At 46.8% G+C, this 24,248-nt stretch overlaps 8 protein-coding genes across 8 annotated transcripts; 3 read left to right on the plus strand and 5 right to left on the minus strand.

The window, feature by feature from the left end:
• Positions 1-546: 546 nt before the first annotated feature.
• Positions 547-2,140, minus strand: GL218_04991 (Protein sds23; the record flags this gene model as incomplete). Its single annotated transcript, XM_033581623.1, has 4 exons — positions 547-885; positions 956-1,181; positions 1,240-1,706; positions 1,775-2,140. 4 exons carry the CDS (start codon positions 2,138-2,140, stop codon positions 547-549), a joined length of 1,398 nt encoding a protein of 465 aa, XP_033435445.1.
• Positions 2,141-3,993: 1,853 nt separating this feature from the next.
• GL218_04992 (Importin subunit beta-3) lies at positions 3,994-7,867 on the plus strand (the record flags this gene model as incomplete). Its single annotated transcript, XM_033581624.1, has 8 exons — positions 3,994-4,195; positions 4,244-4,462; positions 4,639-4,883; positions 4,928-7,023; positions 7,131-7,261; positions 7,318-7,399; positions 7,457-7,534; positions 7,657-7,867. 8 exons carry the CDS (start codon positions 3,994-3,996, stop codon positions 7,865-7,867), a joined length of 3,264 nt encoding a protein of 1,087 aa, XP_033435442.1.
• A 1,176-nt stretch (positions 7,868-9,043) lies between these two features.
• On the minus strand, positions 9,044-12,569 carry GL218_04993 (Chromatin structure-remodeling complex subunit RSC1; the record flags this gene model as incomplete). Its single annotated transcript, XM_033581625.1, has 5 exons — positions 9,044-10,090; positions 10,531-11,090; positions 11,153-11,996; positions 12,063-12,165; positions 12,223-12,569. The coding sequence occupies 5 exons, from the start codon at positions 12,567-12,569 to the stop codon at positions 9,044-9,046; spliced, it is 2,901 nt and encodes a 966-aa protein (XP_033435443.1).
• Positions 12,570-13,057: 488 nt separating this feature from the next.
• GL218_04994 (putative transporter SEO1) lies at positions 13,058-14,863 on the minus strand (the record flags this gene model as incomplete). Its single annotated transcript, XM_033581626.1, has 5 exons — positions 13,058-13,392; positions 13,475-13,950; positions 14,006-14,053; positions 14,123-14,533; positions 14,598-14,863. 5 exons carry the CDS (start codon positions 14,861-14,863, stop codon positions 13,058-13,060), a joined length of 1,536 nt encoding a protein of 511 aa, XP_033435448.1.
• A 2,095-nt stretch (positions 14,864-16,958) lies between these two features.
• GL218_04995 (putative ubiquitin thioesterase otu1 protein) lies at positions 16,959-17,363 on the plus strand (the record flags this gene model as incomplete). The annotated part of the gene is made up of 1 exon (XM_033581627.1): positions 16,959-17,363. The coding sequence occupies one exon, from the start codon at positions 16,959-16,961 to the stop codon at positions 17,361-17,363; it is 405 nt and encodes a 134-aa protein (XP_033435449.1).
• An 83-nt stretch (positions 17,364-17,446) lies between these two features.
• On the plus strand, positions 17,447-18,076 carry GL218_04996 (putative ubiquitin thioesterase otu1; the record flags this gene model as incomplete). The annotated part of the gene is made up of 1 exon (XM_033581628.1): positions 17,447-18,076. One exon carries the CDS (start codon positions 17,447-17,449, stop codon positions 18,074-18,076), a length of 630 nt encoding a protein of 209 aa, XP_033435446.1.
• An 842-nt stretch (positions 18,077-18,918) lies between these two features.
• GL218_04997 (uncharacterized protein) lies at positions 18,919-21,250 on the minus strand (the record flags this gene model as incomplete). Its single annotated transcript, XM_033581629.1, has 3 exons — positions 18,919-20,876; positions 20,961-21,169; positions 21,234-21,250. 3 exons carry the CDS (start codon positions 21,248-21,250, stop codon positions 18,919-18,921), a joined length of 2,184 nt encoding a protein of 727 aa, XP_033435447.1.
• Positions 21,251-22,161: 911 nt separating this feature from the next.
• Positions 22,162-23,788, minus strand: GL218_04998 (uncharacterized protein; the record flags this gene model as incomplete). Its single annotated transcript, XM_033581630.1, has 6 exons — positions 22,162-22,490; positions 22,540-22,782; positions 22,845-23,467; positions 23,527-23,584; positions 23,641-23,659; positions 23,714-23,788. 6 exons carry the CDS (start codon positions 23,786-23,788, stop codon positions 22,162-22,164), a joined length of 1,347 nt encoding a protein of 448 aa, XP_033435450.1.
• Positions 23,789-24,248: the final 460 nt, after the last annotated feature.

A 24,248-nucleotide genomic window follows, 5' to 3' on the forward strand; every position in this document is an offset into this window, starting at 1 on the left:
TAGCATAGAAAGTAATCATAATATGCCTTACTTACCCTAGTCATGAGGCCAATACTCGACATTGACAAATTTCTACACGTGTATTACTACTAGCATCCACTAAGAACGACATAGTAACAACAGAAATAGTGCCCTATAGATATTTATTCGTTCGGGGCCGAAACCTTGTTCCTAACTAGGAATTATTGTCGTGTAGTAAGTAATAATGGGAAAGCTAAGATACTTCATATATCCAGGGAACTCCGATTATGATTCGTAAAGAGGAAAGCCGGGAGGAAGTCTACTCTACCGACTCCAAAGAAAATTGTCTCATAAGCATCATTCATTGCGCTATGAACCCAAAGCATTGAGCGCGATCGAGGCACTACTAACCGACCCCCCCCCTCTTTACTGCTAATATGAAGACGGATAGGAAACCTAGTCCCGAGCATCGTTGTAAGATGGCAATAGAAACTATACAGCATAGCGACACTACTATCGTAATAAAACCCAGTCCCTCAGAACTTTTGAATCCCGTATGCGCAATATCATAGCTTAGCACTCCCTCTAGCGTCGAATATCAAGGCTAGCACGGGTAGACTCGATAGATGGGCGTACAGAACTGCTCGAACTTCTTCGCCTCCTTGCGCGCTGCTCGCTTGGATCCGACGGATTTAACCCCGTAGATCTTGCAAAAAGGTTGAGAACGTCCGTCAAGGTAACGACACCAATTAGGCGGCCAGACAGGTGAGACCCCGGTAGAGTAGAAGCTGGAGGAACAGAGGGAAGTGACTGCCGGTAAGAGAGGTCTGCGAAGAAGATGGAGTCGGAACGAACACGGTGGGGCCTAGCGACGGGGTTCCTGGCGCGGAAGGAGACGGAGACGCAGACTCTACGATCCACATCCTATGTGAACGAGTAGCGACCAGCTTAGCCACCGTGTGTGCAAGTGTTGAATAAGGGTTAAATAGAATACAGGAAATGAATCCTTTCCTTTCTCGACACCTTCCTCGGTTAGGATGACCGATATAAAATGCATGCATGAGTTCTGTAGTAATGGAATACTAGTTGCGTTGGTAAGAAGTTTGACATCGGCCGTGGAAATATTGCCGACGACGTTTAAAGCATTGTCAACGACGGCTACACTTGACAGGCCTTCCTGGTTCATAAGATTGAGAGCCTCTGTCAACGGACTATCTGCGCTATGTGATTGTTAGAGAATAGTGTAGGGTTAGAACTTAGGACTCGAAATGCACGTACTTGACAGCTAATATTTGCTGGGAGCCGACGCCAACCTCGCGCAAGAGCTTAGGGTACAGATCGTCGATGACGCGAAAATTTATACCCTCGTGCCAGAAGAATTCTAAAAGCTTCAGCTGGCTTAGGATACCGATCACTTCGGCATTGTGATTGCGGACGAGTACCCGGTGTACACCACTACCAAAGATCTCGATCGCCTTGGCCAGATCTTCATCTCCCTGCAGGGTGATGAGAGACTCTTTCCGACAAATCGGCTGGATGTCGCGGAGCGGTATGTTGTCTCTAGCCTGCGCTCTTCTTGCTATGGAATCGTACAATTCTACCAAGTCGTCGCTTGGATGCGCTAATCCGACCACGACTAGAATGTAAGCGTTTAAGTCGTTGTAATCGAATGTGGAGATGGGAATGGTGCTGGTAGCATTCTCTCGTATGATAACGACATTGCTTGAGGTATTCTTGAGGAGCGCCTGAAGACATACAAGTAGTTAGAGATAAGCTGGATAAATCGATATTGGTGGATCAGGGTTGACTGTACCATTGTGGCATCCTGCACGCCGGTATCCAGTTCTACCCAGGAAACGTCATCTTTCGACACGAGCTCCCCGATTGCAACATCGCGCCAGTCCCTCCCAGCGAAGCGAGGATTCTGCTGCTTCGGAGCTGGCGGGTGGTTGAGTAATTCCTGAAGAGCGGACTGGGTAAAAGATGGATGTCGCTGATTTCGCGGGGACGGTGGCATGCCCCTCAAATTCTCTGCGAGACTTGAACGATGACTATGGCCTAGGACATGACCAGATTTGTGCAGGCTCGAAGAGGAACCGGTTCGTTGAGGGGGTGGCGGTGAGATACTCGTTTCCTTAGAATCTTTACGTCCCCTAAAATAAAATGCATTAGGATCCATAGTGAAATGGTATTATATTAGAGCTGTTGACCGCAGCAGGGTATGTTCCTAGGAATGTGTTGCAGTTATTCGCCTTCGCAAAGTCGAGGAGAGTCGGGATGGGGATGTCTTGTAGCTTCGAAGCTGTAGCTACATCAATGTACATATGGTCTAACCTAGGTACTTGTCTAAGTAGCTACCTCTTAAGTCTTGGCTTCTTCGTCTCTATCCTACCTTGCTCATATCTAGAACATTGCTTTTACAGATTGTTATGTTGCTAATGGTTCTATACATGTGTGTGTATAGGTAAGGTTTGTATGCGTATATTTGATATCATGAGGATATTAAGAGGTAGGTACCTAACCTTAGATTATATACACTTCTTATGTAAAAAAGTAGGCGGTGCCGAGACCATAGGTAAGGTCGTACCTACCCCAAGGAAGATACAGATACCTCTTATGGTCCGAATAAATTGATCCAATTGTGGATAGCGTAGGAGGTAACTACCCCGTGGAATGACAACCCCTCCTTCACCTTTCTACACCGTCACACGTCTGTCATTAGCGTCAATATGCAGCTATTTTATTAACTTTAACAAACCTTAAGTCTCCAAACTAAAATAAAAACGCCACTGTTGGAGGGGTCGAGTATCTAAGGTAAGTGGGCCGATATAAAATAGTTTAGTATATCCAATATTGTTCTAAAAAACGAAGATAATACGTTATATCTGCAGTTCCACAAGGGAACCATGAACTTGCAATGTTCTAGACGTACATACTATCTTATGCCAACTAATAAGATATAAGAGTGATTAAGAGGTTGTAATACGTGGCAGCGCAAATGGGTAGCGCATTTTCGGGATATAGAAAGCTACAACCAATCGACTGACGATAAACTGTGATATGCGGTACATGGGCCTTAAACATACCAGACAAACATTCCAGATACTAGTGAGTCTCTATGACAATGACTCAATGGAATCCATTTATACTGCACCCCATACCTGGCTTAAGCAAATTTGGTGAATCGAGATCTTTTTTAGTTTAGGTAGATTCCACATAGAGGCGGAAGAGGTAGGGCATTTACGTTGCTAGAATTCAAATTAAAAAGAGTGATTCAGTAATCTTATCAGTAAATACCCGCCAATAACTATCGATAGCTATTGTACTTCGTACCTAAATGATAACTGTACGTCTGCTGGTATTGATAAGAAGGTTGTGTGCCTGACCTAAGCCCAATTCAGCTAAATCACCCCAAGTCAAGCGATCAAAAAAGCCAAAAGCTGCTCTTTGAAGTTAGCACAGTTGGACGAAAGCATTCTGCGCACGGACCATATAGTGCACTCTAGCAGACCTAGGAATTTATTTTATTTCTTGGTGTTCAACCAGCTTGCATTGGGGAAAGAAGAAAAAAAAAAAGTCCATAACGAAACCTCCCCTCTTTCGCGACCCCTCGCTACCATTGATGCCAAATAAAAAAAACCACGACAACTGACAACGACAACACCAAAGTAGAAAAACTCACTCTTTTCTACTGCCGAACTATTTAGATCTACTATTAAGATTGTTTATACGAATCTTGCCGAACCTCACCTCACCTCTACCTCGAGTATACAGGAATTTGTTCTATGAACTTCATTACTACTGTACCTTCTTCGGCGCCCTCTACCTAATCTACGCCTAGAGCCCGTAGGCCACCGCGTCTTAGCCCTGCGGGGCACAACATCTCGAAGCGATACAACTTTGATAAACTTTGATTTTTTTTACCTCCTAATAAAACACCGCGCCTTCTTATTATTTCTTCTTCTCTGAGGTAGAATTGTTCGCGAATAGCAAAACCGCAAAACCGCAAACCTACCTCGATTATCACAAATCATGTCGGTGCTTCCGGCAGAGACTCATGCAGAGCTAACCCAGCTCTTGCAAGCTCTGCAATCCTCGGACAACACTATACGATCTCAGGCCGAGGGACATTTGCAAAATACCTGGACCAACACTCGCCCTGATATTCTGTTGATGGGCCTGGCTGAGCAGATAGCTGCTTCGCCTGAAACATCCGTAAGCAGACTCTTTGATCGTCTTCTACTTGTCATGTTTGAAAGACTAACACAACCTATATGTATAGCTGCGCTCCTTTGCTGCCGTCATATTTCGTCGAATAGCATCAAAGACACGCAAGAACGACAAAGGCGACAATTCAGAGGTATTTTATCATTACCTTTCGAACAAGCTTCCGTTATCCGCCAGAAACTCCTTGAAGCCTTAGCCAACGAGAGAGACCGCCTGGTACGGAATAAAATAAGTGACGCTGTTGCCGACGTCGCAAGACAATATTCAGAATCCAGTTAGTCTATTACCGATCTTCTGTTTTTTTTTTCTTCCTTACGCTCACGATGCATTCGCGACCACTTCCTGTTCCATCTGCCGCGTTCCCTTTATTCCTAGGAGTAGGAATTGTTAGGCGCTCCAGCGCTAATACTAAACCCTTCGCGAGACCGGCCGCTAACATGCATATCCCAGCTGAGCAATGGCCCGAGATTCTAGCCGTTCTCTTTAACCTGAGCGTGGCGACTGACGCAGGTCAACGCGAGACTGCGTTCCGTGTTTTTGCGACTACACCAGGTATTATCGAGAAACAGCATGATAATGCAGTATTGGATGCCTTCAACAGAGGATTCAAGGATGATTCTGTTGCAGTCCGCTTGGCTGCTATGGACGCCTTCGCGTCCTTCTTCAGAAACCTCCCCAAGAAGGATCAAAATAAAGTATTTTCGTTGCTACCGTACTACACACTTCTACCCCCATCAAGGATTCGCATGACTCAGAAGACCTTAGCAAAGCCCTGGTTGCCCTAATCGATTTAGCTGAGACCTCGCCTAAGATGTTTAGGCCCTTATTTCACAACCTCGTCATGTTCAGCGTCGGCGTTATACAGGACAAGGAGTTAAATGACCTCAGCCGACAGAATGCACTCGAACTCATGGCTACTTTTGCCGATTACGCCCCGTCCATGTGTCGCAAGGATCCCTCTTATACGACCGACATGATCACCCAATGTTTAAGTCTAATGACAGATCTCGGCGAAGACGATGACGATGCTGCCGAATGGTTAGCATCAGACGATTTTGATCAGGAAGAGAGCGATTTGAACCATGTCGCAGGAGAGCAGTGCATGGACCGGCTGGCCAACAAACTCGGAGGCGAAACTATTCTGGCCCCAACGTTCCACTGGCTCCCCAGAATGATGACTTCTATGGCCTGGAAGGATCGTCACGCGGCTCTGATGGCCATCTCGGCTATATCGGAGGGCTGCCGTGACCTTATGGTTAAGGAACTCAGCCATGTTCTTGAGTTGGTTGTTCCTGCGCTGAAGGACCCCCATCCGCGAGTTCGTTGGGCCGGGTGTCAGGCTCTCGGTCAGATGAGCACAGACTTCGCGCCTACGATGCAGAAAGAGTACTATGATACTGTCTTGAAAGCTATCATTCCTGTGCTTGACTCCCCGGAAGGCCGTGTTAAAGCGCATGCAGCTGCCGCATTGGTTAACTTTTGTGAGGAGGCGGAAAAGAGCATCCTTGAACCCTACCTTGACCAGTTATTATCCTCGCTATTCCAACTTCTCCAGAATGAGAAGCGCTACGTCCAGGAACAAGCACTCTCGACGATTGCCACCATCGCCGATGCCGCCGAAGCTGCCTTTTCCAAGTACTATGACACATTGATGCCTTTGCTCGTTAATGTCCTGCGACAGGAAACCGAGAAGGAGTACCGGCTACTTCGTGCTAAAGCTATGGAATGTGCTACTTTGATAGCATTGGCCGTTGGAAAGGAACGTCTCGGAAACGATGCTATGGTCTTGGTTGAACTCCTTGCTAACGTTCAAGAACATATCACCGATCCTGACGACCCACAGTCGCAATATCTCATGCACTGCTGGGGACGCATGTGTAGAGTTATGGGCGCCGATTTCTTACGCTTCTTACCAAATGTCATGCCTCCTTTAGTTGAATTAGCCAGTGCCAAGGCTGACATCCAGCTATTGGATACGGACGACGAGATTGAACAAATTCAACAAGAAGACGGATGGGAGCTCGTGCCGCTCAAGGGCAAGATGATTGGAATCAGAACTAGTACTATGGATGACAAGCATATGGCTATCGAGCTGCTCGTGGTTTACGCGCAGACCCTCGAGGGTCATTTTGCTCCGTACGTCGCTGACACGATGGAGAAAATCGCACTTCCGGGTCTCGCATTTTTCTTCCACGATCCCGTTCGATTCATTTCAGCGAAGCTTGTTCCTCAGTTACTCAGCTCGTACAAGAAGGCGTATGGCCCCGAATCGAATGAACTTCGTGGTCTATGGGCTGGAACCGTTGACAAGCTGCTCGAGGTGCTTACTGCTGAGCCGGCCATTGATGCTTTGGCTGAGATGTACCAATGCTTTTACGAGTCGGTCGAAGTAGTCGGCAAGGATTGCCTCAACTTACAACACATGGGCAAGTTTATTGACGGAGTTCACTCGGCTATTGAAGATTATAGGGACCGTGTTGCTAAACGCGAAGAAGATAAGGAAGGGGCTGCTGCCGAGGATGCCGAGGATGAAGCTGAAGATATCATGATTGCAATTGAGGACGACCAGACCTTGCTATCTGATATGAACAAGGCGTTCCATTCCATCTTCAAGAACCATGGTTCCATTTTCCTCCAGCCATGGGAACGTCTCATGGGCACGTACGAGAGCTTCCTTACCTCGGCGGATCCTACGCAGCGGCAGTGGGGTCTATGTATTATGGATGACGTCTTAGAATATTGTGGACCGGAGAGTGTTCGTTATGCTCAAGCTATTAGCACTGCTCTCCTGGAAGGTTGTAAAGATCCCTCGGCTGCTATCCGACAGGCTGCTGCGTAAGTTAAATCCAGCATCTTGGGTTATGGTGGGACCGATGTGACATCGCATTGATCACCACGGATCTCTTATAGCCCCTTTTCGATAATCGCTAACATCTCTTTAGGTATGGCATTGGTGTGGCCGCTCATCGTGGTGGAGCTCCTTGGTCTCAGTTCCTAGCTACATCGATACCCTACTTGTTTCAAGCAACTCAGATACCGGATGCGCGCGGCGAAGAGGCTGTTTACGCCACTGGTGCGTCACCCTGTTGAATTCATCATGTATTTCGGAAGTCGCTAATGTTTGCACAGAGAATGCTTGCGCGGCTATCGCAAAGATTTTGCACTTTAACAAACAGAGTTTACAGGATCCCCAAACTATCGCAGCACAATGGTATGTATCCGGCATGATCACAAATCAAACACATCTACTAACCAGTTTGCTACATAGGGTCAATACTTTGCCAGTAACAAACGACGAAGAGGCAGCGCCATATGCCTACGGCTATCTTGTGGAGTTAATCGAACAGTAAGTCCAATATTTAATAGTAGACGCGATCTTCATTCCCATACTGTTGTACAAGTGGACAAGCTACTATTTATCTTATATATAGTACATTTAATAGATCAGAATACTAACCGCTCATGTAGACAAAACCCTGCGGTAACTAGCCAGGTTGACAAGGTGTTTGTCTACGTAGGACAGGCCCTTGAAGCTGAAATGCTCCACGGACAGTTAGGCGCACGCGTGGCCCGAGCAATTCAGATCCTCCTTCAGTCGGCAAATGTTGACCCAACGCCATTGTTGCAACAGCACTTCTCGCCTGAAGGGCAACAGATCATCAGGCGTCACTTCTCATAGTTGTGGCAACTGAACGCCCTTGGGATTGCTGTGATGACTTTGCTGAGGGTTCTACGATACCAAATTCGCGTGAGGTTGCTCATAGGAATTGGCTGCAACAGATAGCAGCATAAAGAATGAGAATACCAAACCTCATAACACTACTCATCATCATTGATCGAACCCACTCACCTACTTCTAATGACGGGGCAGCCCCCCCTTACCCCTCGTCGGGGTGGAAGATTTGTGAGAGCGAATAATTCAGGGATAGAGATACGCCATGGCGCGACAACTGATGTCGCGGTTGCGGGTGGAGAGATGGAGAGTGTGGTTATCCCAGGCGAATAGGCACGGCTATAGCAGAGGAATTTGTATCGAGATCCGGTACCTAGCAATATAGAATCAAGAAAGATTACCAACATAGAGAACCTCTTAGTGTCTGTTGAATACGTGATATTTAATTTGATAGCCCAGATAACTCGCTGTATATTGAATGGCTATGGAAGCTATTTCAAAGTGACATTTAAAAGCGTTCTCGCTGTGTTTATAGCTTTGATTTTGTGGTGGTATAAGGAAATGTTGATTTGACTATGGGCTTTATGCTACCGGATGAGCTTGATATTACTTATACGCTCTCGGAGCTCTACTTATTATACTCTGCATAATCTACCCACAGTCAAGTGTTCTATGTTTTAAGTAGAGGTACTTTTATACTCCCTGCTATCTCCATCTATTCAAGTCAAGATACTACCACATCTCGTCAAAAAGTACTAAAATTACAGGATAAATTACCAAGAATCAAATTTCGCAAGCAGTGTAATAAATAGAGATCATTTCTATATCATAGATAACCCTACACTACACGTTCGACTACTTCACTATAAATAAATTCCCGTTTATGATAATAATTACCGCGACTTATTGATCTCCTATTATACACTACGCATTAAAGTTAATATATTGCGCAGCTGAGCCCATAATACTACCTATCTACCCACTTATAAACAACCCATGATTTCAGTACTCCTAGCCAGAGAAGTGGTATCTTTTGACTCCTTGAAAACGATTCCCATCATCCTCCCTTTAATAACGCCGTAGAACTTGTGCTAAGCAGGCTCGAAGAATGTAGCTATTACAGAATCACATTTGATCAAAAGGCTCGTCGCCAGGCTTGTTCCTAAGATTCGTAGTGGGATCCTATCCCACGGTCGTTCCAGCGACTTTGTCGATTTCCTCATCGCGACTGCTCCAACCATCGTAAACTCGCATCAACTTCTCGGTTTCCTTATTCATAGAACCGACCCAGTTAGCTAAGGCATCACGAGCTTGGCTCATTATCTCTTGGCTTTCCTCCTCGGCGGCAAGTTTTGCTGTCTCCTGTCGCTTCTTCTCTTCAGCCTGGCGTAGTTCATCTCTTGCCTTTCGTTTTGCGCGACGGTCCTCAACTTCACGGGCGCGGTCAGCAAGATAGCGGACGCTATGTCCAAGGCCAGCACTCTCGCTAGATACACCACGGTGTGGGCGGTCTAGAGGAGGTTGGGTGAAGAATAACACGTGACCAGCTTCGTCGCGTTGGAATTGCTCGCGAACTTCCTCAGGAATCTTGTTATTTAATGCGTCATCTAAGCGGTAAACTTCGACCGGACGGGGCGGGTTGTAGACGTTAGCTTGCCCGTGCGGACCAGGACTAGGCGCGGCGGCCATGGGAGCTCGCACGGGCGTTGGAGCAATACGATGCGACGTGTCGTAGGCGGGCATTGGTGAGTTAATTTGGTGAGGAGGCGGGTGGTGAGATTGATGGGGTACGGGAACTGGAGTAGTACTGTATTGAGGCGGGTATCCGTTGTTGTAAGCAGCAGGCTGGTGAGGAGGCTGATGTGGTTGGAAGTGTGGTACGGGAGTCATCTGTGGTGTGGTATGACCATGGCCGCCGTGTGGAGGACCTTGGACACCCTGAACCGGAAAGCCGGGATGGGGGACGCCAGCATGGTTGCCGTATTGTGGCACAGGGACCGGGGTTGGACTGGGACGCGGTGCGAAGGGATTAGGCGACGCATAAGCGCCAACATGTCCAGGCGTCGGTGTAGCTGGAGCCGGGATGGTAGAAAAGTGATGAGTATTACCCATGGCGATATCACCCTGAGCGTCAATAGAACGCGCCGCCATCATTGAAGGACGACGGACTGAATCCATCATAGGGAGAGGCGGAGGTGGAGATGGTGTTGGTTCCGGGGGTGGAGATTCCTGTAAAGAAAGAATGTATGAGCAAGGTAAGAAATTAAATTAATTTTAAGTGACGCGCTCAGTGAGACAATAAGAAGAAAAAAAGAAGAGAGAAAAGGATTACATTGCTATCCACCCGTGAACTTTTTTATCTTTGTAAAATGTCAAGAGGGTAAGAAAAGCTTTTGCAGTGTAATCGATAAGACAGAAAGAGTAAGATAGGGATAGGTATGTTAGTAGAGGGGTACGTTAAATCCATTCACTCTCTTTTGTTAATTTTTTTGATCCTTTCTTATTCCCTTTGTTCCCCTTTTTACATGTTTGCTGTTCATCTGGCATCTAGGGGGGGGAGGGGGGTATAAATGTTGCGAAATATGATTGCGATAGCGACGTTTAGGTGCGTGGGGCAAAAAAGGTAATATATAAGAAAATAAGTAGATAAGAGACAGAAGACAACTTACATTCGGCTCTCTCTCCCGACAATGCACGGCCCCAATGAGGGGTGGCGCATTAGGTGCTCCCCAGGTTGGCTTCGGCAAGGGATCCGTCGGCTTTGCATCATCTTGAAGGAGATGCTTAATAGGACTGATCACCTTCTTAAGCTTACGAGGCGCCTCAAACAAGTCCATCTCGTAGTCCTTCTCACGAACCTCGTCAGGTAAGCAGCTTGCCCACGTTTTGATCTTGTTGAGCTTGTGCTTCTCCTCGTTGTATCGCGCCTCGCAAACATAGACGTCTTTATTCTTAGGGAACCCTCTTGGCCTACCTCTGTTATATCGAGTCACGAACATAACAAAGCACCGATCTACTACTTCGTCGATGCGATGGTCTCGATATTGGCCCGTCTTGACCACTTCGTTTTCGAGAAAATGCTTCTCGAACCGATGGACCGTCTGCTCTGGGCGGTAGTACCAGCACGCATTCACCCACTTCTGACCCGACCTATCCTCCCAGGTTCGGTAGATCTGGGCCACAATGGGTTTGGTCAGATCGTTCGGGTTGGTAATATGAACCCAGTCACCTAAGTTCGGTCAATACTCCTCATCACACGCGATAGAAGACGTGATAATTTATAAAACTTACCAATTCTCCAGATCTCCCCTTTATGAAAAATTTCTGGCAGGGGTCGCCTACCGTCCTCGTCTTCGAATTCGCTATCGGGCTTGGCCTTCTCCTGTTCAGCAAGCAAATGGGTTTGTCGCTGTAACTCGACCGCATCTTTATACAGTTGGCTGTCCTCTTCGTTATACAGTTTTGCGTTCTCGAACATCAAGTCGAGGTCTCTCAGCACTTGATCTACGTTCTGATACTTCTTTCTCTTGGCTTTGCGCTTGATCAGATCCATAGCTATGGGGTTCTTTATGGCAGCGAAATAATCCGGAGTCGTTTGCTTGTCTGGAAGCCTCTCGAATGGGATGATTAGTAGATCTCCATCGGGATGCTTTGGCTTTCGGAGACCTTTCAACAGTGTGTGAATGCGGGCTTCCAACGGAGTAAAAACCTTAGGAGGGCGACCTCGTCTCTTGTGTGAATCGTCATCTCTCGCGTCGGCTTTTCGCCCCGAAGTTGAGTGACGACCACCCCGTCGCCCACGTCGTCGACCACCCTCATCGTCTGAATCATCGTCATCGTCATCTTCTTCATCATCTTCCTCCTCTTCTTCCACTTCTTCCTCATCTGGATCCGGAGGAGGGGAATCCTCCGCTTCAGGTATTTCTCCTAGGTCGGGGAGTACGGCATCCTCGGGCTTGATAGTTCCCTCATTGACTAGCCTTTGAAGTTCCTCCTTAAAGATCTCTCGTAAACGAGCGGCGTCTTGAAAGAATTCCGAGGAAGGTCGATTATAGACCATTGCATTGTGGGAGATAAGAGCGACGTCCCTGACAAATTCGGAGAAGGCCGTGTATTGTTTTCTGAGCTTTTTGGTCTATGATGGAAAGTATTAGTGTCAGGGCGACGTGAAAAGGAGGGTTCAACTGGACTGGTAACTCACTCGAACGGTACTAAAAGCGATGGGCTCCTTTATAACGTCGTAATATTCTGGGATCAGTCGTCGGTTCGGGATGCGCTGAAAATGGGAGGCAACGTGGTAGCCGCTGAAAAGTTCATTGTTAGATGAAATAACAATCACTAACCAGGTCAGTAGAACTTACTTAGCATCTCTATAAGTAGAGAGATAATTTGCCGTATTTTCGATGACAATTAACATATCATGGTCGAGACGGCCTGGAGTGCGATCCTCCTCGGGCTCCCCATCGGCATCCGCGTCATCCTCGACTTCTGCGCCAGCTTCTGCGCTCGCGTCTACAGCGGCATTGATACTTAAATCTCCTCTAGAACCCTCATGATTGTCATTGACATCTATAGAGTTCCCAGTAGCCTTAGATGTATCCATATCCTGCGAAGTATTGTTGGTATTGCTATCATTAGTTGCTTTGGCCTCGATAGACTCGCGAACCTCGACCGCGCTCTCGGCCGGTTTCTCGGCTTCGTCAGCCATAACAAGAGCTTTAAAGCTAGACGAAAAAGTGAAGCCTCTGTCTTAAATTAAATAATACAGCTTCAAGCAAAAATGTAGAGCTAGCACTTGGGGCCGGTGTGGATAATGGCGACCAAGATGTAATTTCGCGGATATATAACAAGTGCTGTTTCGAGGTCCGCGGTTTGTTGGTTGGTGTTAGTGACCGGCACCCGCTGCAGCTGCAAAGTCTCAGTTCTTAAGACTTTATCTAAGCTATATTAGCCGATAATTACCCGAATACCCACCTGCAATCACACGTATTGTTGTATCTACGTATAAATGCATACACTATATCCTATGAGCAGTATTATATACTTAACGAGTGATCAAGGTTTCATAATAGCATTTTATATTTCCAATCTCCTTAACATTGCGCAAACACATACGCATAACTTAGTATCACGAACAACAACTCGCGAGGCGAATATTAACTCAACTAACAAGCATCTATAATATACAAAATTACATCAACGATCAGTTTCCAATGCTTTGTCCAACTCAGCATCCCCCACCACCACCTCCGGCTCGGATAGCGTATCCACGTGTTTCTGTTTGCGTTTGTATTCCCTATGACTTAAGAATAGGATGGCGAGGATGGTACCAAGTTGTGCTACAGTAGTTGCTAGAACACTAATGAATCCGCCGCGAAAATTAGGCGCCCGACTTGCTGGAAATTGTACCACTTGAGTCCCGGCTGTAATAGCTTGGCCGATGGCATTCATGCTAGCTGTTACTACAGCACGTTCCTCTGCGTCTCCAGCCATAACCACTGATGCCCAGCCCATAGTCAGAGGTGAGCAAGCTAGGAAGCGGTCAGTATAAGTAATCATCTCAGGCTATTACCAGAAAAGGGGGAGAGACGAGTCATTGGCGTGATAACTTACCTGCCTCAAATCCAGTGAGTATAAATCCAGCTAAACGGCCGCTCTCACCAATATCCCAAGCCACAAGCAATGCCGTACCAACAAGAACCGGAAAAGTCACGACGATGGCGGGAATCCAAAACCGCCCGGTTTTATCTGCAATGACACCGCTGAACAGTGCAACGACAATACTCACTGCCGTAACGATGGTAGGTATCGTATTGATCTGAACGACTGAGTATATGTTGCTCTTTGCTTTTAGATATAGAGAGAACGGCTGACTTCCAGGGAGGAAGTTCTGATCCATCAATGTCCATTGGAGCACGAAGAGGTACCAATGCCACCGAGAGAATACCCGCTTGAATATATCTCGGGACAGTTGCAGCTGCGGCGGAGCTACGAGTCCTTGGATACGCTTACGCGCAAGAGCGTGCTCTTCGGTCGTGATAAAACGCGGCTTCTTCCTAGCCGGTACGTCGGGAAAGACAAAGAACCCGCTGGAATAGATTAGTATTCGCTAAAACACTAATGTCCATTATTATATAGACTTACAATACTGATATGGCAAGCGTAATGATCGTATCGACGATGAAGAGCCATCTATTTTCTAATTAGCAACATGCCATCTTAAATCTCTCAATGAATCATGTCCTAATATAGGGGGCTTACCTCCAGCCGGCCAAGCCGTGTACTTGATTCAGATTAGTATAAGCCGCAGCCTGTAAATACCCAGCAAACATAGTCCCGAGCGGGCTCGCAATGAAGAAAAGAGCGACGCGCCGTCCGATCTCCCCTGGCTTATACCAAGAACCGATAACGTAAATTGTCCCAGTAAAGGAGCAGCATTCGAAGAGCCCGGTGAAAAATCGCATAGCATACAGCGTCTCGACGTTCTTAGCCCAGGCCAGACCAAAGGTAGATAATCCCCAGCCGATTTCTAGAGCCGGGAGAACCCTGTTGGCGGGATAGTGCGTCAGGAAGTAGCACGCTGGAATCATGAAAGTACAGTATGACGCCCAAAAGGTTGCCGTGATGTAGTTGAGCTGATCGCCGTACATGCCGAGCTCTTCTTTCATACCGCTAATAACCTCGTGTATTAGCAGCCATGCACGATAATAAGTAGGTATATATGTCGAGCACTTACCTAACATATGCATTGGTGATCGACTGTTGGTCTAGGTACTTGGTGAAGAAAGACAGGCAGCCGAAGATCAAGATGCTCAAGTCGAGTTTCAGGATTAGCCATTTCTCCTCTTCTGGCATACCCTTTGGATACCACCCGATAGAGCTCATCAGCCTGACCCACAGACTCCCGATGCGAGATCTGCCATTGTCACTGCTCCCTTGCTGGCTGGGCTCCTGTCGCGTTGATGACCATATGGTCGTTTTGTGGTTCTCGTTTTCCGCCATTGTTATATCAGCATCCACGGTGGAGGCTCAAGTCTATGATAGAATAGACCTCTATCTCTTACCCTGTTGTCCTTTCGAAATGAGACATTCGTTTATATCAGTAGTAAAGGGGGTAATACTTCTACAGATAGAGTTACATATGAATTGCACTCTAGTTAGGTTTAAGAATTAACAAATTATCTTATCGGCCGTCACACATGGCAGAAAGCGAATGTTACCAGGCGTAGACCGTAATGTCGTGATCAGCTTCTTCTATGATAACACGACCCCGGCATTACCCGAACATTTATAGCGCCGGAGAGGATATAAGAATTGAGAGTGGCCTCTCCTGTTATGGATATGTTATCTTCGCGTTGCATTGTGAATATCTAGTTGCTTCTTACCAGATTGAGAGTTCCCCTCTATCGCGAAGGTGGCGTCAACGAGACCTGGTATGACGTGACAGGGATACTCTTTCGCACTCACGATATCTTCAACATATAGCTTTATTATCAGCGTCAAATACCCGAGACGTAAAGATAGTTTACTTATGCTTGTAATTACTTTTTCTTGAGCGGATTATAAAGGGGTTGCTGATGGAAGAGCTTAGGTTCCTAAGTTGGTTTAAAAGTGATATTTGATATTATCTATACATCGATAGCAACATAGAAATAATATTTAAATACATCTTTATAGTTTATATTTTAATGCTTGTTATAACAGTAAACAGCTTTAATCGAACACCCTAAATCTTGAAAATACTTATCTTTGATTATCTTAACTAAGATAGTTTAGGTACTTAAGTAATATCGAAGTGCTACATGTTCTAAGGATATGACGCATATATTAGCTTTCTCGTGTGCATTCGTATCAACGTTAATAAGGAAACTTAGCTAGACAATGCCATCGCTGCTCACAGAAAAGGAGGTCTCTTGGAGTTTCACAACATATAAGTTAATGAGATAGGTTAGATAGAGTCTAGACGAATAGAACCTTACGCACGATCTATAAGTAACTAGATTATTTGCTAACAACTCTAGTTTTCATTATCTGAAGCAATAGACGAGCCTTTAAACTCGTTCATAACATCGGTTCAATTACGATAGTTAAGAATTATTCCGGAATAAGTCTTATGATATAACTATAAATAAAGAGTTAACTTTGCACATTAACCTTTATATTCGCTCAGTCCTGGACTTGTTATGGTCTAATTAAACTTGCTATTCGTCTCTATGACTAGTATATCGACATTTACTCCCAACTATTAACTAAAACTTGACGTCAGCTTTAAGATGATAGTATCTGCGTAGTAACGTAGACCCCTATTTAAAAGGATAATAATTGCCCAACCTACATGCCGATTAACTTGAATATCCTCATCCTTTTACCGTCATTATATGAACCAAAAAAAGACTTCCTCTACACGCTTAACCATATCAAATCTCGTTAGCCACTTATATGTTAGGATATAAATCCCGCTATAGTGACTCGGGCGTATAACGATTCAGGAAATAACAGTCGATCCAAGAAGGTATATAAGTATAAATGTTACATCTTACTACATATCCTCCTAAATCGCATACCAGCTCTCATATCCAAACACACAACACTAGACTTGTAATTAAACCCTAGCCGCATGATCACCGACCGGGTACATATGTAGTGTCGGTTCCCCGTCTCCGCCGATATGAGGGGTGAGTGGCTTCCATTGACCGAGTTCTCTTTCTTTCTAGATATAACTAAACGACTTACGTGTACGAGCAACTACGGGATGTTTGATTTCTGATGTACATAGGGCGGGTCTGGTGTTGTATTCTTTTTTTCTTCTTCTTCTTCTCTTTAGACGTGGAGTCATATTGCCACGTCTTGGTTTGTATAAGGGTATTTAATATTTAATAATTTTTGATGAAATATTTGTTTTACTTCCTACCATTAGTGATCCATTCATCCCTTTGTCTTGGTCTTGGTCGTGGCCTTCTATCTTCTCTTACCCCGACATCTTGTGCTTCCTAGGTCTCCGCTGCCCCGTCTTCTTTTCCAAGTATCCGCCTTTCTACTTACTTAGGTATTTACATACACACTCACTTTTCAACCTACTTCGCTCGTTACAGCTACGATGAAGATTCGATTCAAGGCTCCCTCGGGTGGCGGAACGCTGGAACTCGACGATGCCTCTACAGTCGACCAGCTCCTCGAATCTATCAAGTCGAGCACCGGCTTCGCTGACGTCACTGTCAAGTATGGTTGGCCTCCTAAACCTCTAACCGCTGACCAAGGCCAACTCTCGGCGCAATCTCTCAACCTTCATCGAGAGAACCTGACTGTCGTCCCCAAGGAAGACGCTTCCGCTGCCGTCGCACACAATACCCCGCCCATGCCAGAGCCCGTCGCGACCACCGCACCCCCGCAGCGGCTCTCCCCGGCCTTCAATCTTCGTTTCGAAGCCAGGAGAAAAGCAAAAGCCAGGGTATTAAGGACCAGAACATTAGCGTCGCTATGCCGGAAACTGGCTCTACGCTAGGTAAGTAAAGCACTATTCAATGGCGCATTTTCCCAGGGGTCCTTGAACTAACACCTACGCGCCTCACTCCAGTCCTCCGCGTCATGCCCGACGATAACAGCTGCCTCTTCACCGCGGTCGGCGGCGCCCTTCGCGGCCTGCGCTCCGGCCCCGACGAGTCCTTCAGCGCAGATTCCCTGCGACGGCTAGTCGTCGAGCACATCCGCGCCAACCCCGAGAAATACAGCGCCGTGATCCTCGGCAAGCAACCCTCGTCCTACTGCGCCAACATGCTGCAGCGCGACACCTGGGGCGGCGAGATCGAGCTCGCCATCATCTCGGAAGTCTTCCAGCTGGAGATCTGCGTTATTGACGTCAAGACGGGCACCGTGTACCGCGTCGGCGAGGGCAACGGGTACCCCATGCGCTGCGTCCTGGTCTACTCCAACGTGCACTACGACCGCGTCGCCGAGATCTTCGTCGAGGGCCAGGAGGTCATGGAGTTCGACGTGACGCGCTGGGCCGCCGACGAAAGCAGCGATCATATCATCGCGCACGCGCAGGAGATGTGCCGGAAGCTGAAAGACGAACACCATTACTACACGGATATGTCCGACTTCGTCATCATGTGCAACGAATGCGGCTGGATCGGTCAAGGGCAGACAGCGCTTGCGAAGCACTCACTGAGCACCGGACACAAGGATATCAGCGAGATCAAGGATACCGGTGCATAGAAGACGGCTATACTTTTACTTTAAACTACCACTAGGTAGGATCCGTTAGGTCATTATAGCAGAAATTCTCGTGTACATAGTATGATATATGATATACGGATGCTGAATGCGCAGTCCGCGGAGAGCTAGAGATGGATACCCCTACTCGAGAGGAAGAGCAGTAGTAGAAACTCGAACGAGACTCACGATTACCTAGTCATGCTTTCATGTCTATAAATAAGTTCAAGATCTCTATACTGGCTTGATGCTTAGTTAACAATAGAGATAGTTACGCTTTCTCTCAATGATACGTACTAATGACGACTGCGTAATATGTGAAGAAGGGAGTATTTTAATTTACATATCCGCAATGATACTAATCCACGATGCCAGACATGGGAAAGCTAAGACGAAATTCTCATGTCGCTTGCTAGTCGTACCATGATATTCGATAGGGCACTTCAACTTTACCAAAACGATACAAAACACATAAATGTTACTTATTTTATTGTGGTATCTACTAAAGGATCTCTGCCCAAGGCCGAGGGAGTGACTTTCTCGCGATATGCTATCGACATCGACATCAACACCACCACATCCATTACTAAATAACCAGAAGGGAGATTCTTCTGTCCCCCAGCCGGTTTAACCCCCGTACCCAATGCCCTTGACCAACCCTACCGTTCCAACCCAGCTGGAAACCCCGAATAATGTTTGAGATGGATGGATGGTGCCGCCCTAAACCCTTCCTAACTCCCACCAACCTCCAACCATCCCATGCAATAGATCATGCAAGCCCATATCTTCATTAAAACTGATACTACTATAGTACACAAATTGTATGCAGCCTGTCGTTTGTCTCTCTAGTCAACCTCCCAGCGGCTATCTTCGAACTGTGAGATGCTGTTGCTGCTACTGTTGCTGCTCTGTTTATTTCTTGCCGACGCGTAAGATTCGTCGTCGTCGCTCAAATCGCTAAATTCGCCATCGGAATAATCCCACTGGACCGGGATCTTCTCACCTCCTTCGCCGATGCCGAAGATAAGGCCTCGCCATTCGCCGGCGAGAATTCTGGCGGCGACTTTCAGCATGATATTTACGAGATAAGTCGGTGGACTTAGAATGAGCTCCACCGTCTTGTTTATTATCGTGGTTGGCAGCCGACGGACAGCAGCCATACGATTCTGAGGGGTTTGCCTTGGGGGTGGCGAGAAGAAGTTAGCGGGAGGGGGTAGTGGTGATAGAGCCCTTCGGCTCATAGATAAGCTATGAGGTCGTGGCCGCGGCCGGACTTGTGGCTTCTCTTCCACGCCGGATGCGTGCGATGCCTTGGAAGACTCGGCGATAGTCACATGGCTATCTTTACGATTGGCGGGAGGAGGTAGGGAGGGCGAGGCTATTTCGTTAGCATGGTCTTTGGCCCCTTCAGAGCTTGCATCAAACGTCTTATCCGTCTCTGGCGTATTTGCGTACGCCGGATTGTCCCTTTCATGCGGAGACTGATGAGGAAGAACGATATCATCGTGTGGATGAGGAAATTGAGATTGAGAAGGCGTGATTGGACGAGATGATGGCGGCGACGGAGGGAGTGGGTTGGCTGGTAAATTCCATGACTGTACACTATGAAATGAGTCGCTTGACCCTGCAGGTGAACTTTCATCCGATTCTAAAAGACGTGAATGCGGCGGAGGATGGGGCTTCGTAGCGCCTGATGATTCTCTCGACTTTGAAGGGAGCGAAGACACAGTATTCACCTGTGGAGGAGCCGTGTAGGTTCGGCCAGCTAACATTCGGCTCATCCGTTTCTTCTTTAGATTGATAGGTGCGATACGACCGGATCCCTCGAAGGAAGAAGGTCCTTCATCAACTTCTTTACCTGTGGCTTTCCCTTTTCTATTCTTATTAAGTGCGGGAGGTTCTTGTAGCATCGACTCCCACTTTTCGAAATCGACGGCTTGTGACGCCTGGGGTTGTGTTGAGATACTATGAGAATTTACTGGGCTGAATAGCTGCTCAGCGTCCTGCACAGCTGAAGCTGCCGCTTCCTCCTGAGCTCGCATGGCGCGCTGATGATTTGTGCTCGTAGAGCTGACGTCGCTTTGTCCTGATACCGAGTGTTTGGTGTTATACGAAACCACATTATCCTTGACAATGTCCCATGGGATATTTGCTAATTCCAGCACAGTACCAAAATTGGAAGCGAGAGATTGTCCGCCGTCTTGGAGAGCCTTTAGAGCCGCTAGATCTAATTTTCTAGGACGAATACTATCTTCTCTCTCCTCGGTTACTGTCGATTCTTCAGACTCGGACATTAAGTGTGCGGATTTCGGCTGATAGTTGTATTGTGAAAAATCACGGGGTGTATGTGGTCCAATGTCATCCCTGAAAAGGGATATGTCGCTTAAAGTACTGGAACGTCTATCCATGTAAAGTTTGGCTGTCGGTGAGGATTGGGGGGAGGAGTCGGAGAAAGGCGATGATAATAAATTCTTCCCTTCCGGCGTCCAGGCCTTCTTTTTGACTGGTGTATGCGGATCTTCCGGTAATTCTACCGTGAAACTCCTCTTAAATGGACAATGTGTCTTTTCAAATAGCAATGTTTTATCCAAAACTTGTTTTAGCAATAAAGCGCGGTCCTGGTCATCGGGATCTAAAACTGGTAGCTCGATTCTCCAGTATTGAGGTCGTCGTATCTGTAAGACGAATCTGCTGTTATCCTCGTCGATGCACCAGCATTGACTTTTCGGGAGGATGGGCTGAAGGGCAGAGCCGCAGCTAAGGAAAGCCACGGACCCGGGGGCACGGTATATGCGGAACGGGCCTTGTAATAGTTAAGATTAGCTAAAGAATAGCTAAAGGGGTAGAGTTTTGTAGGCCGTCTGTAAGGGCAAACGCGGTAACCTACCAACAGCAAGAGTTCTTTCGAGTCGCGACGAAGCTGGTAAGGTACCTGGTCGATCCTCATGGGAAGAAGAGGGACGCGAACCAAATGAGCTACCTTGAGTGGAGGTAAAAGAGATTATCTTGACGGAAGGGTGGCTATAAAGAGTCTCGACCAACTCTTCGGATTGAGATGTGGTTGACCCTGCTGCTGCAGGTACAGGAGATGAGGGTCTGACGATGGGTTCTGTTATGGCTCTACGGGGCCGCGCGCATGTCTGGTCTACCTAGTGGAAACTTTGGGTCGTCCGCCATGGTGGTCACATCCCAGGCTATAAGTAGAGTGACGTGTCCGTGCTTTTTGCTATGGATGCTATATGGCTGTATGTATGGATGAATGAAACTCCCAGGAAGAGCAGACGATATGACGTCTAGGTCATGGTGTGCAAGGTGTGCAAGGACGCGAGGACGCGAGGGTCGCGGGGTCGAGGAGAAAAAGGGAAAAGACGGTGAGCTGGTTAAAAAGGGGAAATTAAAGAAATGACTTAAAAGGAAATTCGATATAGATTCAAAAAAAAAAAAAAAAAGTTAGTTATATTAAAATATCAAATGAGTTTAATAAATTCAAACGCTACGCCTTCAAAAATGCGATTCTATGTCAAATGTTGTCAAATGTTTTTTAAGCAAAACTTGGTAAATGTGAATAGTGAAAATAGTTGAGAAACTAAGGTATGCGAGAGCCGAGGGCTGCATTCGGGGAAGCTTGGACGGCTTGGAACGATATCGTTTGCAAATGCACGAATGCACGACAGAGAATCGAACTACCCTTCCCCGCGCCACAAGATTTATGGCGTGTACGGAGTAATTTTGTCAGTAGTTTGGTTAGTTTGTACATACGATATGGGCCATATGTGCGACACTGTATGTAAGATACCGTAAGCGGTGCAAGATCGGAGGTTGGTCAAGTGGGGTTTACCGATCCCAGCATCTCATCATCTCCACATGCCTAATAGGTAATCTTGTGGATTTGATTGATCCGTCTATCGATTAAGCTTAGACGCTCATGCAACTAATAAGTCGGCTAATGCATCCTTTATGTATAATATATGTATAATTTATGAAGTAATTTATGTCTGGTATAATTATATGGGAACCACTTTAATGAAGATATGTAGATAATCGATATTCGTACTTTGCATGAACTATATATTCAAGATTCAAGATCCTCATCCAGATACAGCTTCCTTCACCCTCTCAGTTACAGATGCCTTATACGTCAAACCTCCGCCGAAGCTATGCTCACTATTCTTACCTCCAGCCGTAACCTCACCCTTACTCACTCCGCTTTCAAAAGCACAACTACCCATATCCAATGTCTTAGCCGGTCCAGAAGGCATAATATCGAAGTCGAATATATCAACAGGTAACCCCAGGGTCGTACACGCATTCGGTATATCAACGATGCCCGCCACATGTCCTTGAATAGGTGCCGACGATAGTAGTAGATAGATCTGGTAGTCGTTGTATCCAAAGCGGCGGAGATATTCGATACATCCTATACTGTGTTAACTAGTTATCCCACCTCTATTTCTCATTGTACTTACGCAAAGTCGTCTGTCTATAAGCAACTGCAACGTCCATGTAATGTTGCTTACCATGTTCATCTACCGAGAAGCCCTCAAAGTAAATATGACGACCAGGTCCGAACTGCGGTTCTACCGGTCCGGGTAGGTAGATAGGTGACTTGAGACCTAGATCTGCTACCCCGTTCTTGATGACTTTGAAGTTGATTGTGATGACACCGGCCATCTCTATCGCCCCGCAGAATGAGATCTCACCGTCGCCCTCTATTTCAAATCAGCACCCTCCATTTATTTGTCTAGAGTCTAGAAACAAAGGCTCAACTCACGCGAGAAATGTAGATCCCCAACACTGAATTTCGCGCCGGGAACGTGAACCGGGAGATAGACCTTCGAACCTCTGCTTAGGTTTTTAATATCACAATTCCCACCATGTTCCGGCCGTCCCGGGATCGTCCTGGCACCTTCCCTACCGATCTTCTCCGCGAGAGCCGCGTCCGCCGCACCCGCATGCAGGCCCTTCGACTCCGGTGGCAGGGCGACCTGTCTCTCGAGCTTATTAGCCGAGATAAGTTCTGCCTCGCGCTTATTCCAAGTCTCTAGGACCTCAGCCGATGGCGCACAGCCCAGGATCCCCGGGTGGATTATTCCTGCGAACTTGACGTGCGGGATGTGGCGCGACGTAGCAAAGATGCCTTCGAAGTCCCATATGGCCTTTGCAGCCGACGGGTAGATCTCGTCCAGAAATCCGCCGCCGTTGTCTTTGTGGAAGACGCCGGTGAACCCCCAAGGCTGGTCTTGGAATGGCTGGACATCCATGATTTCAACCAGGAGGATATCGCCCGGTTGGGCACCTTCAACCTCAAAAGGGCCTGTGAGGCAATGGACCTTAGTCAGGTCAACATTGCGGATATCGTCCGCGCTGTCGTTATTTCCAATTTGACCTCCTGTCCTATGGGTTACAATTAGTTTTTATATAGAAGGTATAGTTCAATGAGCAGTGAAACTTACCAGTCAAGACATTCGATCTTAACTGTCTCACCATCCTTGATAGTACCCGCGAATGGAACTATTGATGTGTCAATACGCAGTTTTCTGGCAACAATACTTATTTTGGGACCATACTATCCGGATGCCATCTATTCTTAATACGGTATTAGTCAGGAGGTGCAGCTTTAATCTATCCAATTCGACTTACATGAATGTTTCTATGCTCTGTTGCTGGCTTATCGAGGCTTACCTTGCCAACAGTACGAATCGCGGTTTTACCCATAGCGGCTTTCTAAGATTTGCTATATTTCCAATGGTGATATCACCAGGGTCGTCGTGACTCTTGGTACTAGCGAAAGTTCTGTATCTAGCTCCTCATACACATCCGGCCGGACATCAATGTTCAATAGAAATTGTATGTTAAGGTTTATATTAAGGTACTCCCTTATATACCTCTTATAATGGAACTTACTTGGACGTACCCCGCATCGCGGTCTACGGAGTGGCACCTATCACAATAGGCATTGTGATATCACAGACTAGAAGATATTAAGCAGCCTGCGTCATGTTAATGACGGCAAGGATATGAAAGCTTGGGTATACCTAATAGTTATCCCTAATGTAAGTTGGCGTATCAAGATCTCCAACTATTTGCTCCCCCACTTAGGAATCTACCTTATCATACCTATCAAAGCCGACGAACGGAAGTACAAGTATATGCATCCAGCTGATAAGGAGAATCC

The sequence above is a fragment of the Daldinia childiae genome (genome assembly GCF_008694065.1).
Source record: "Daldinia childiae strain JS-1345 chromosome Unknown Scaffold4, whole genome shotgun sequence".
Lineage (NCBI taxonomy): Eukaryota > Fungi > Ascomycota > Sordariomycetes > Xylariales > Hypoxylaceae > Daldinia > Daldinia childiae.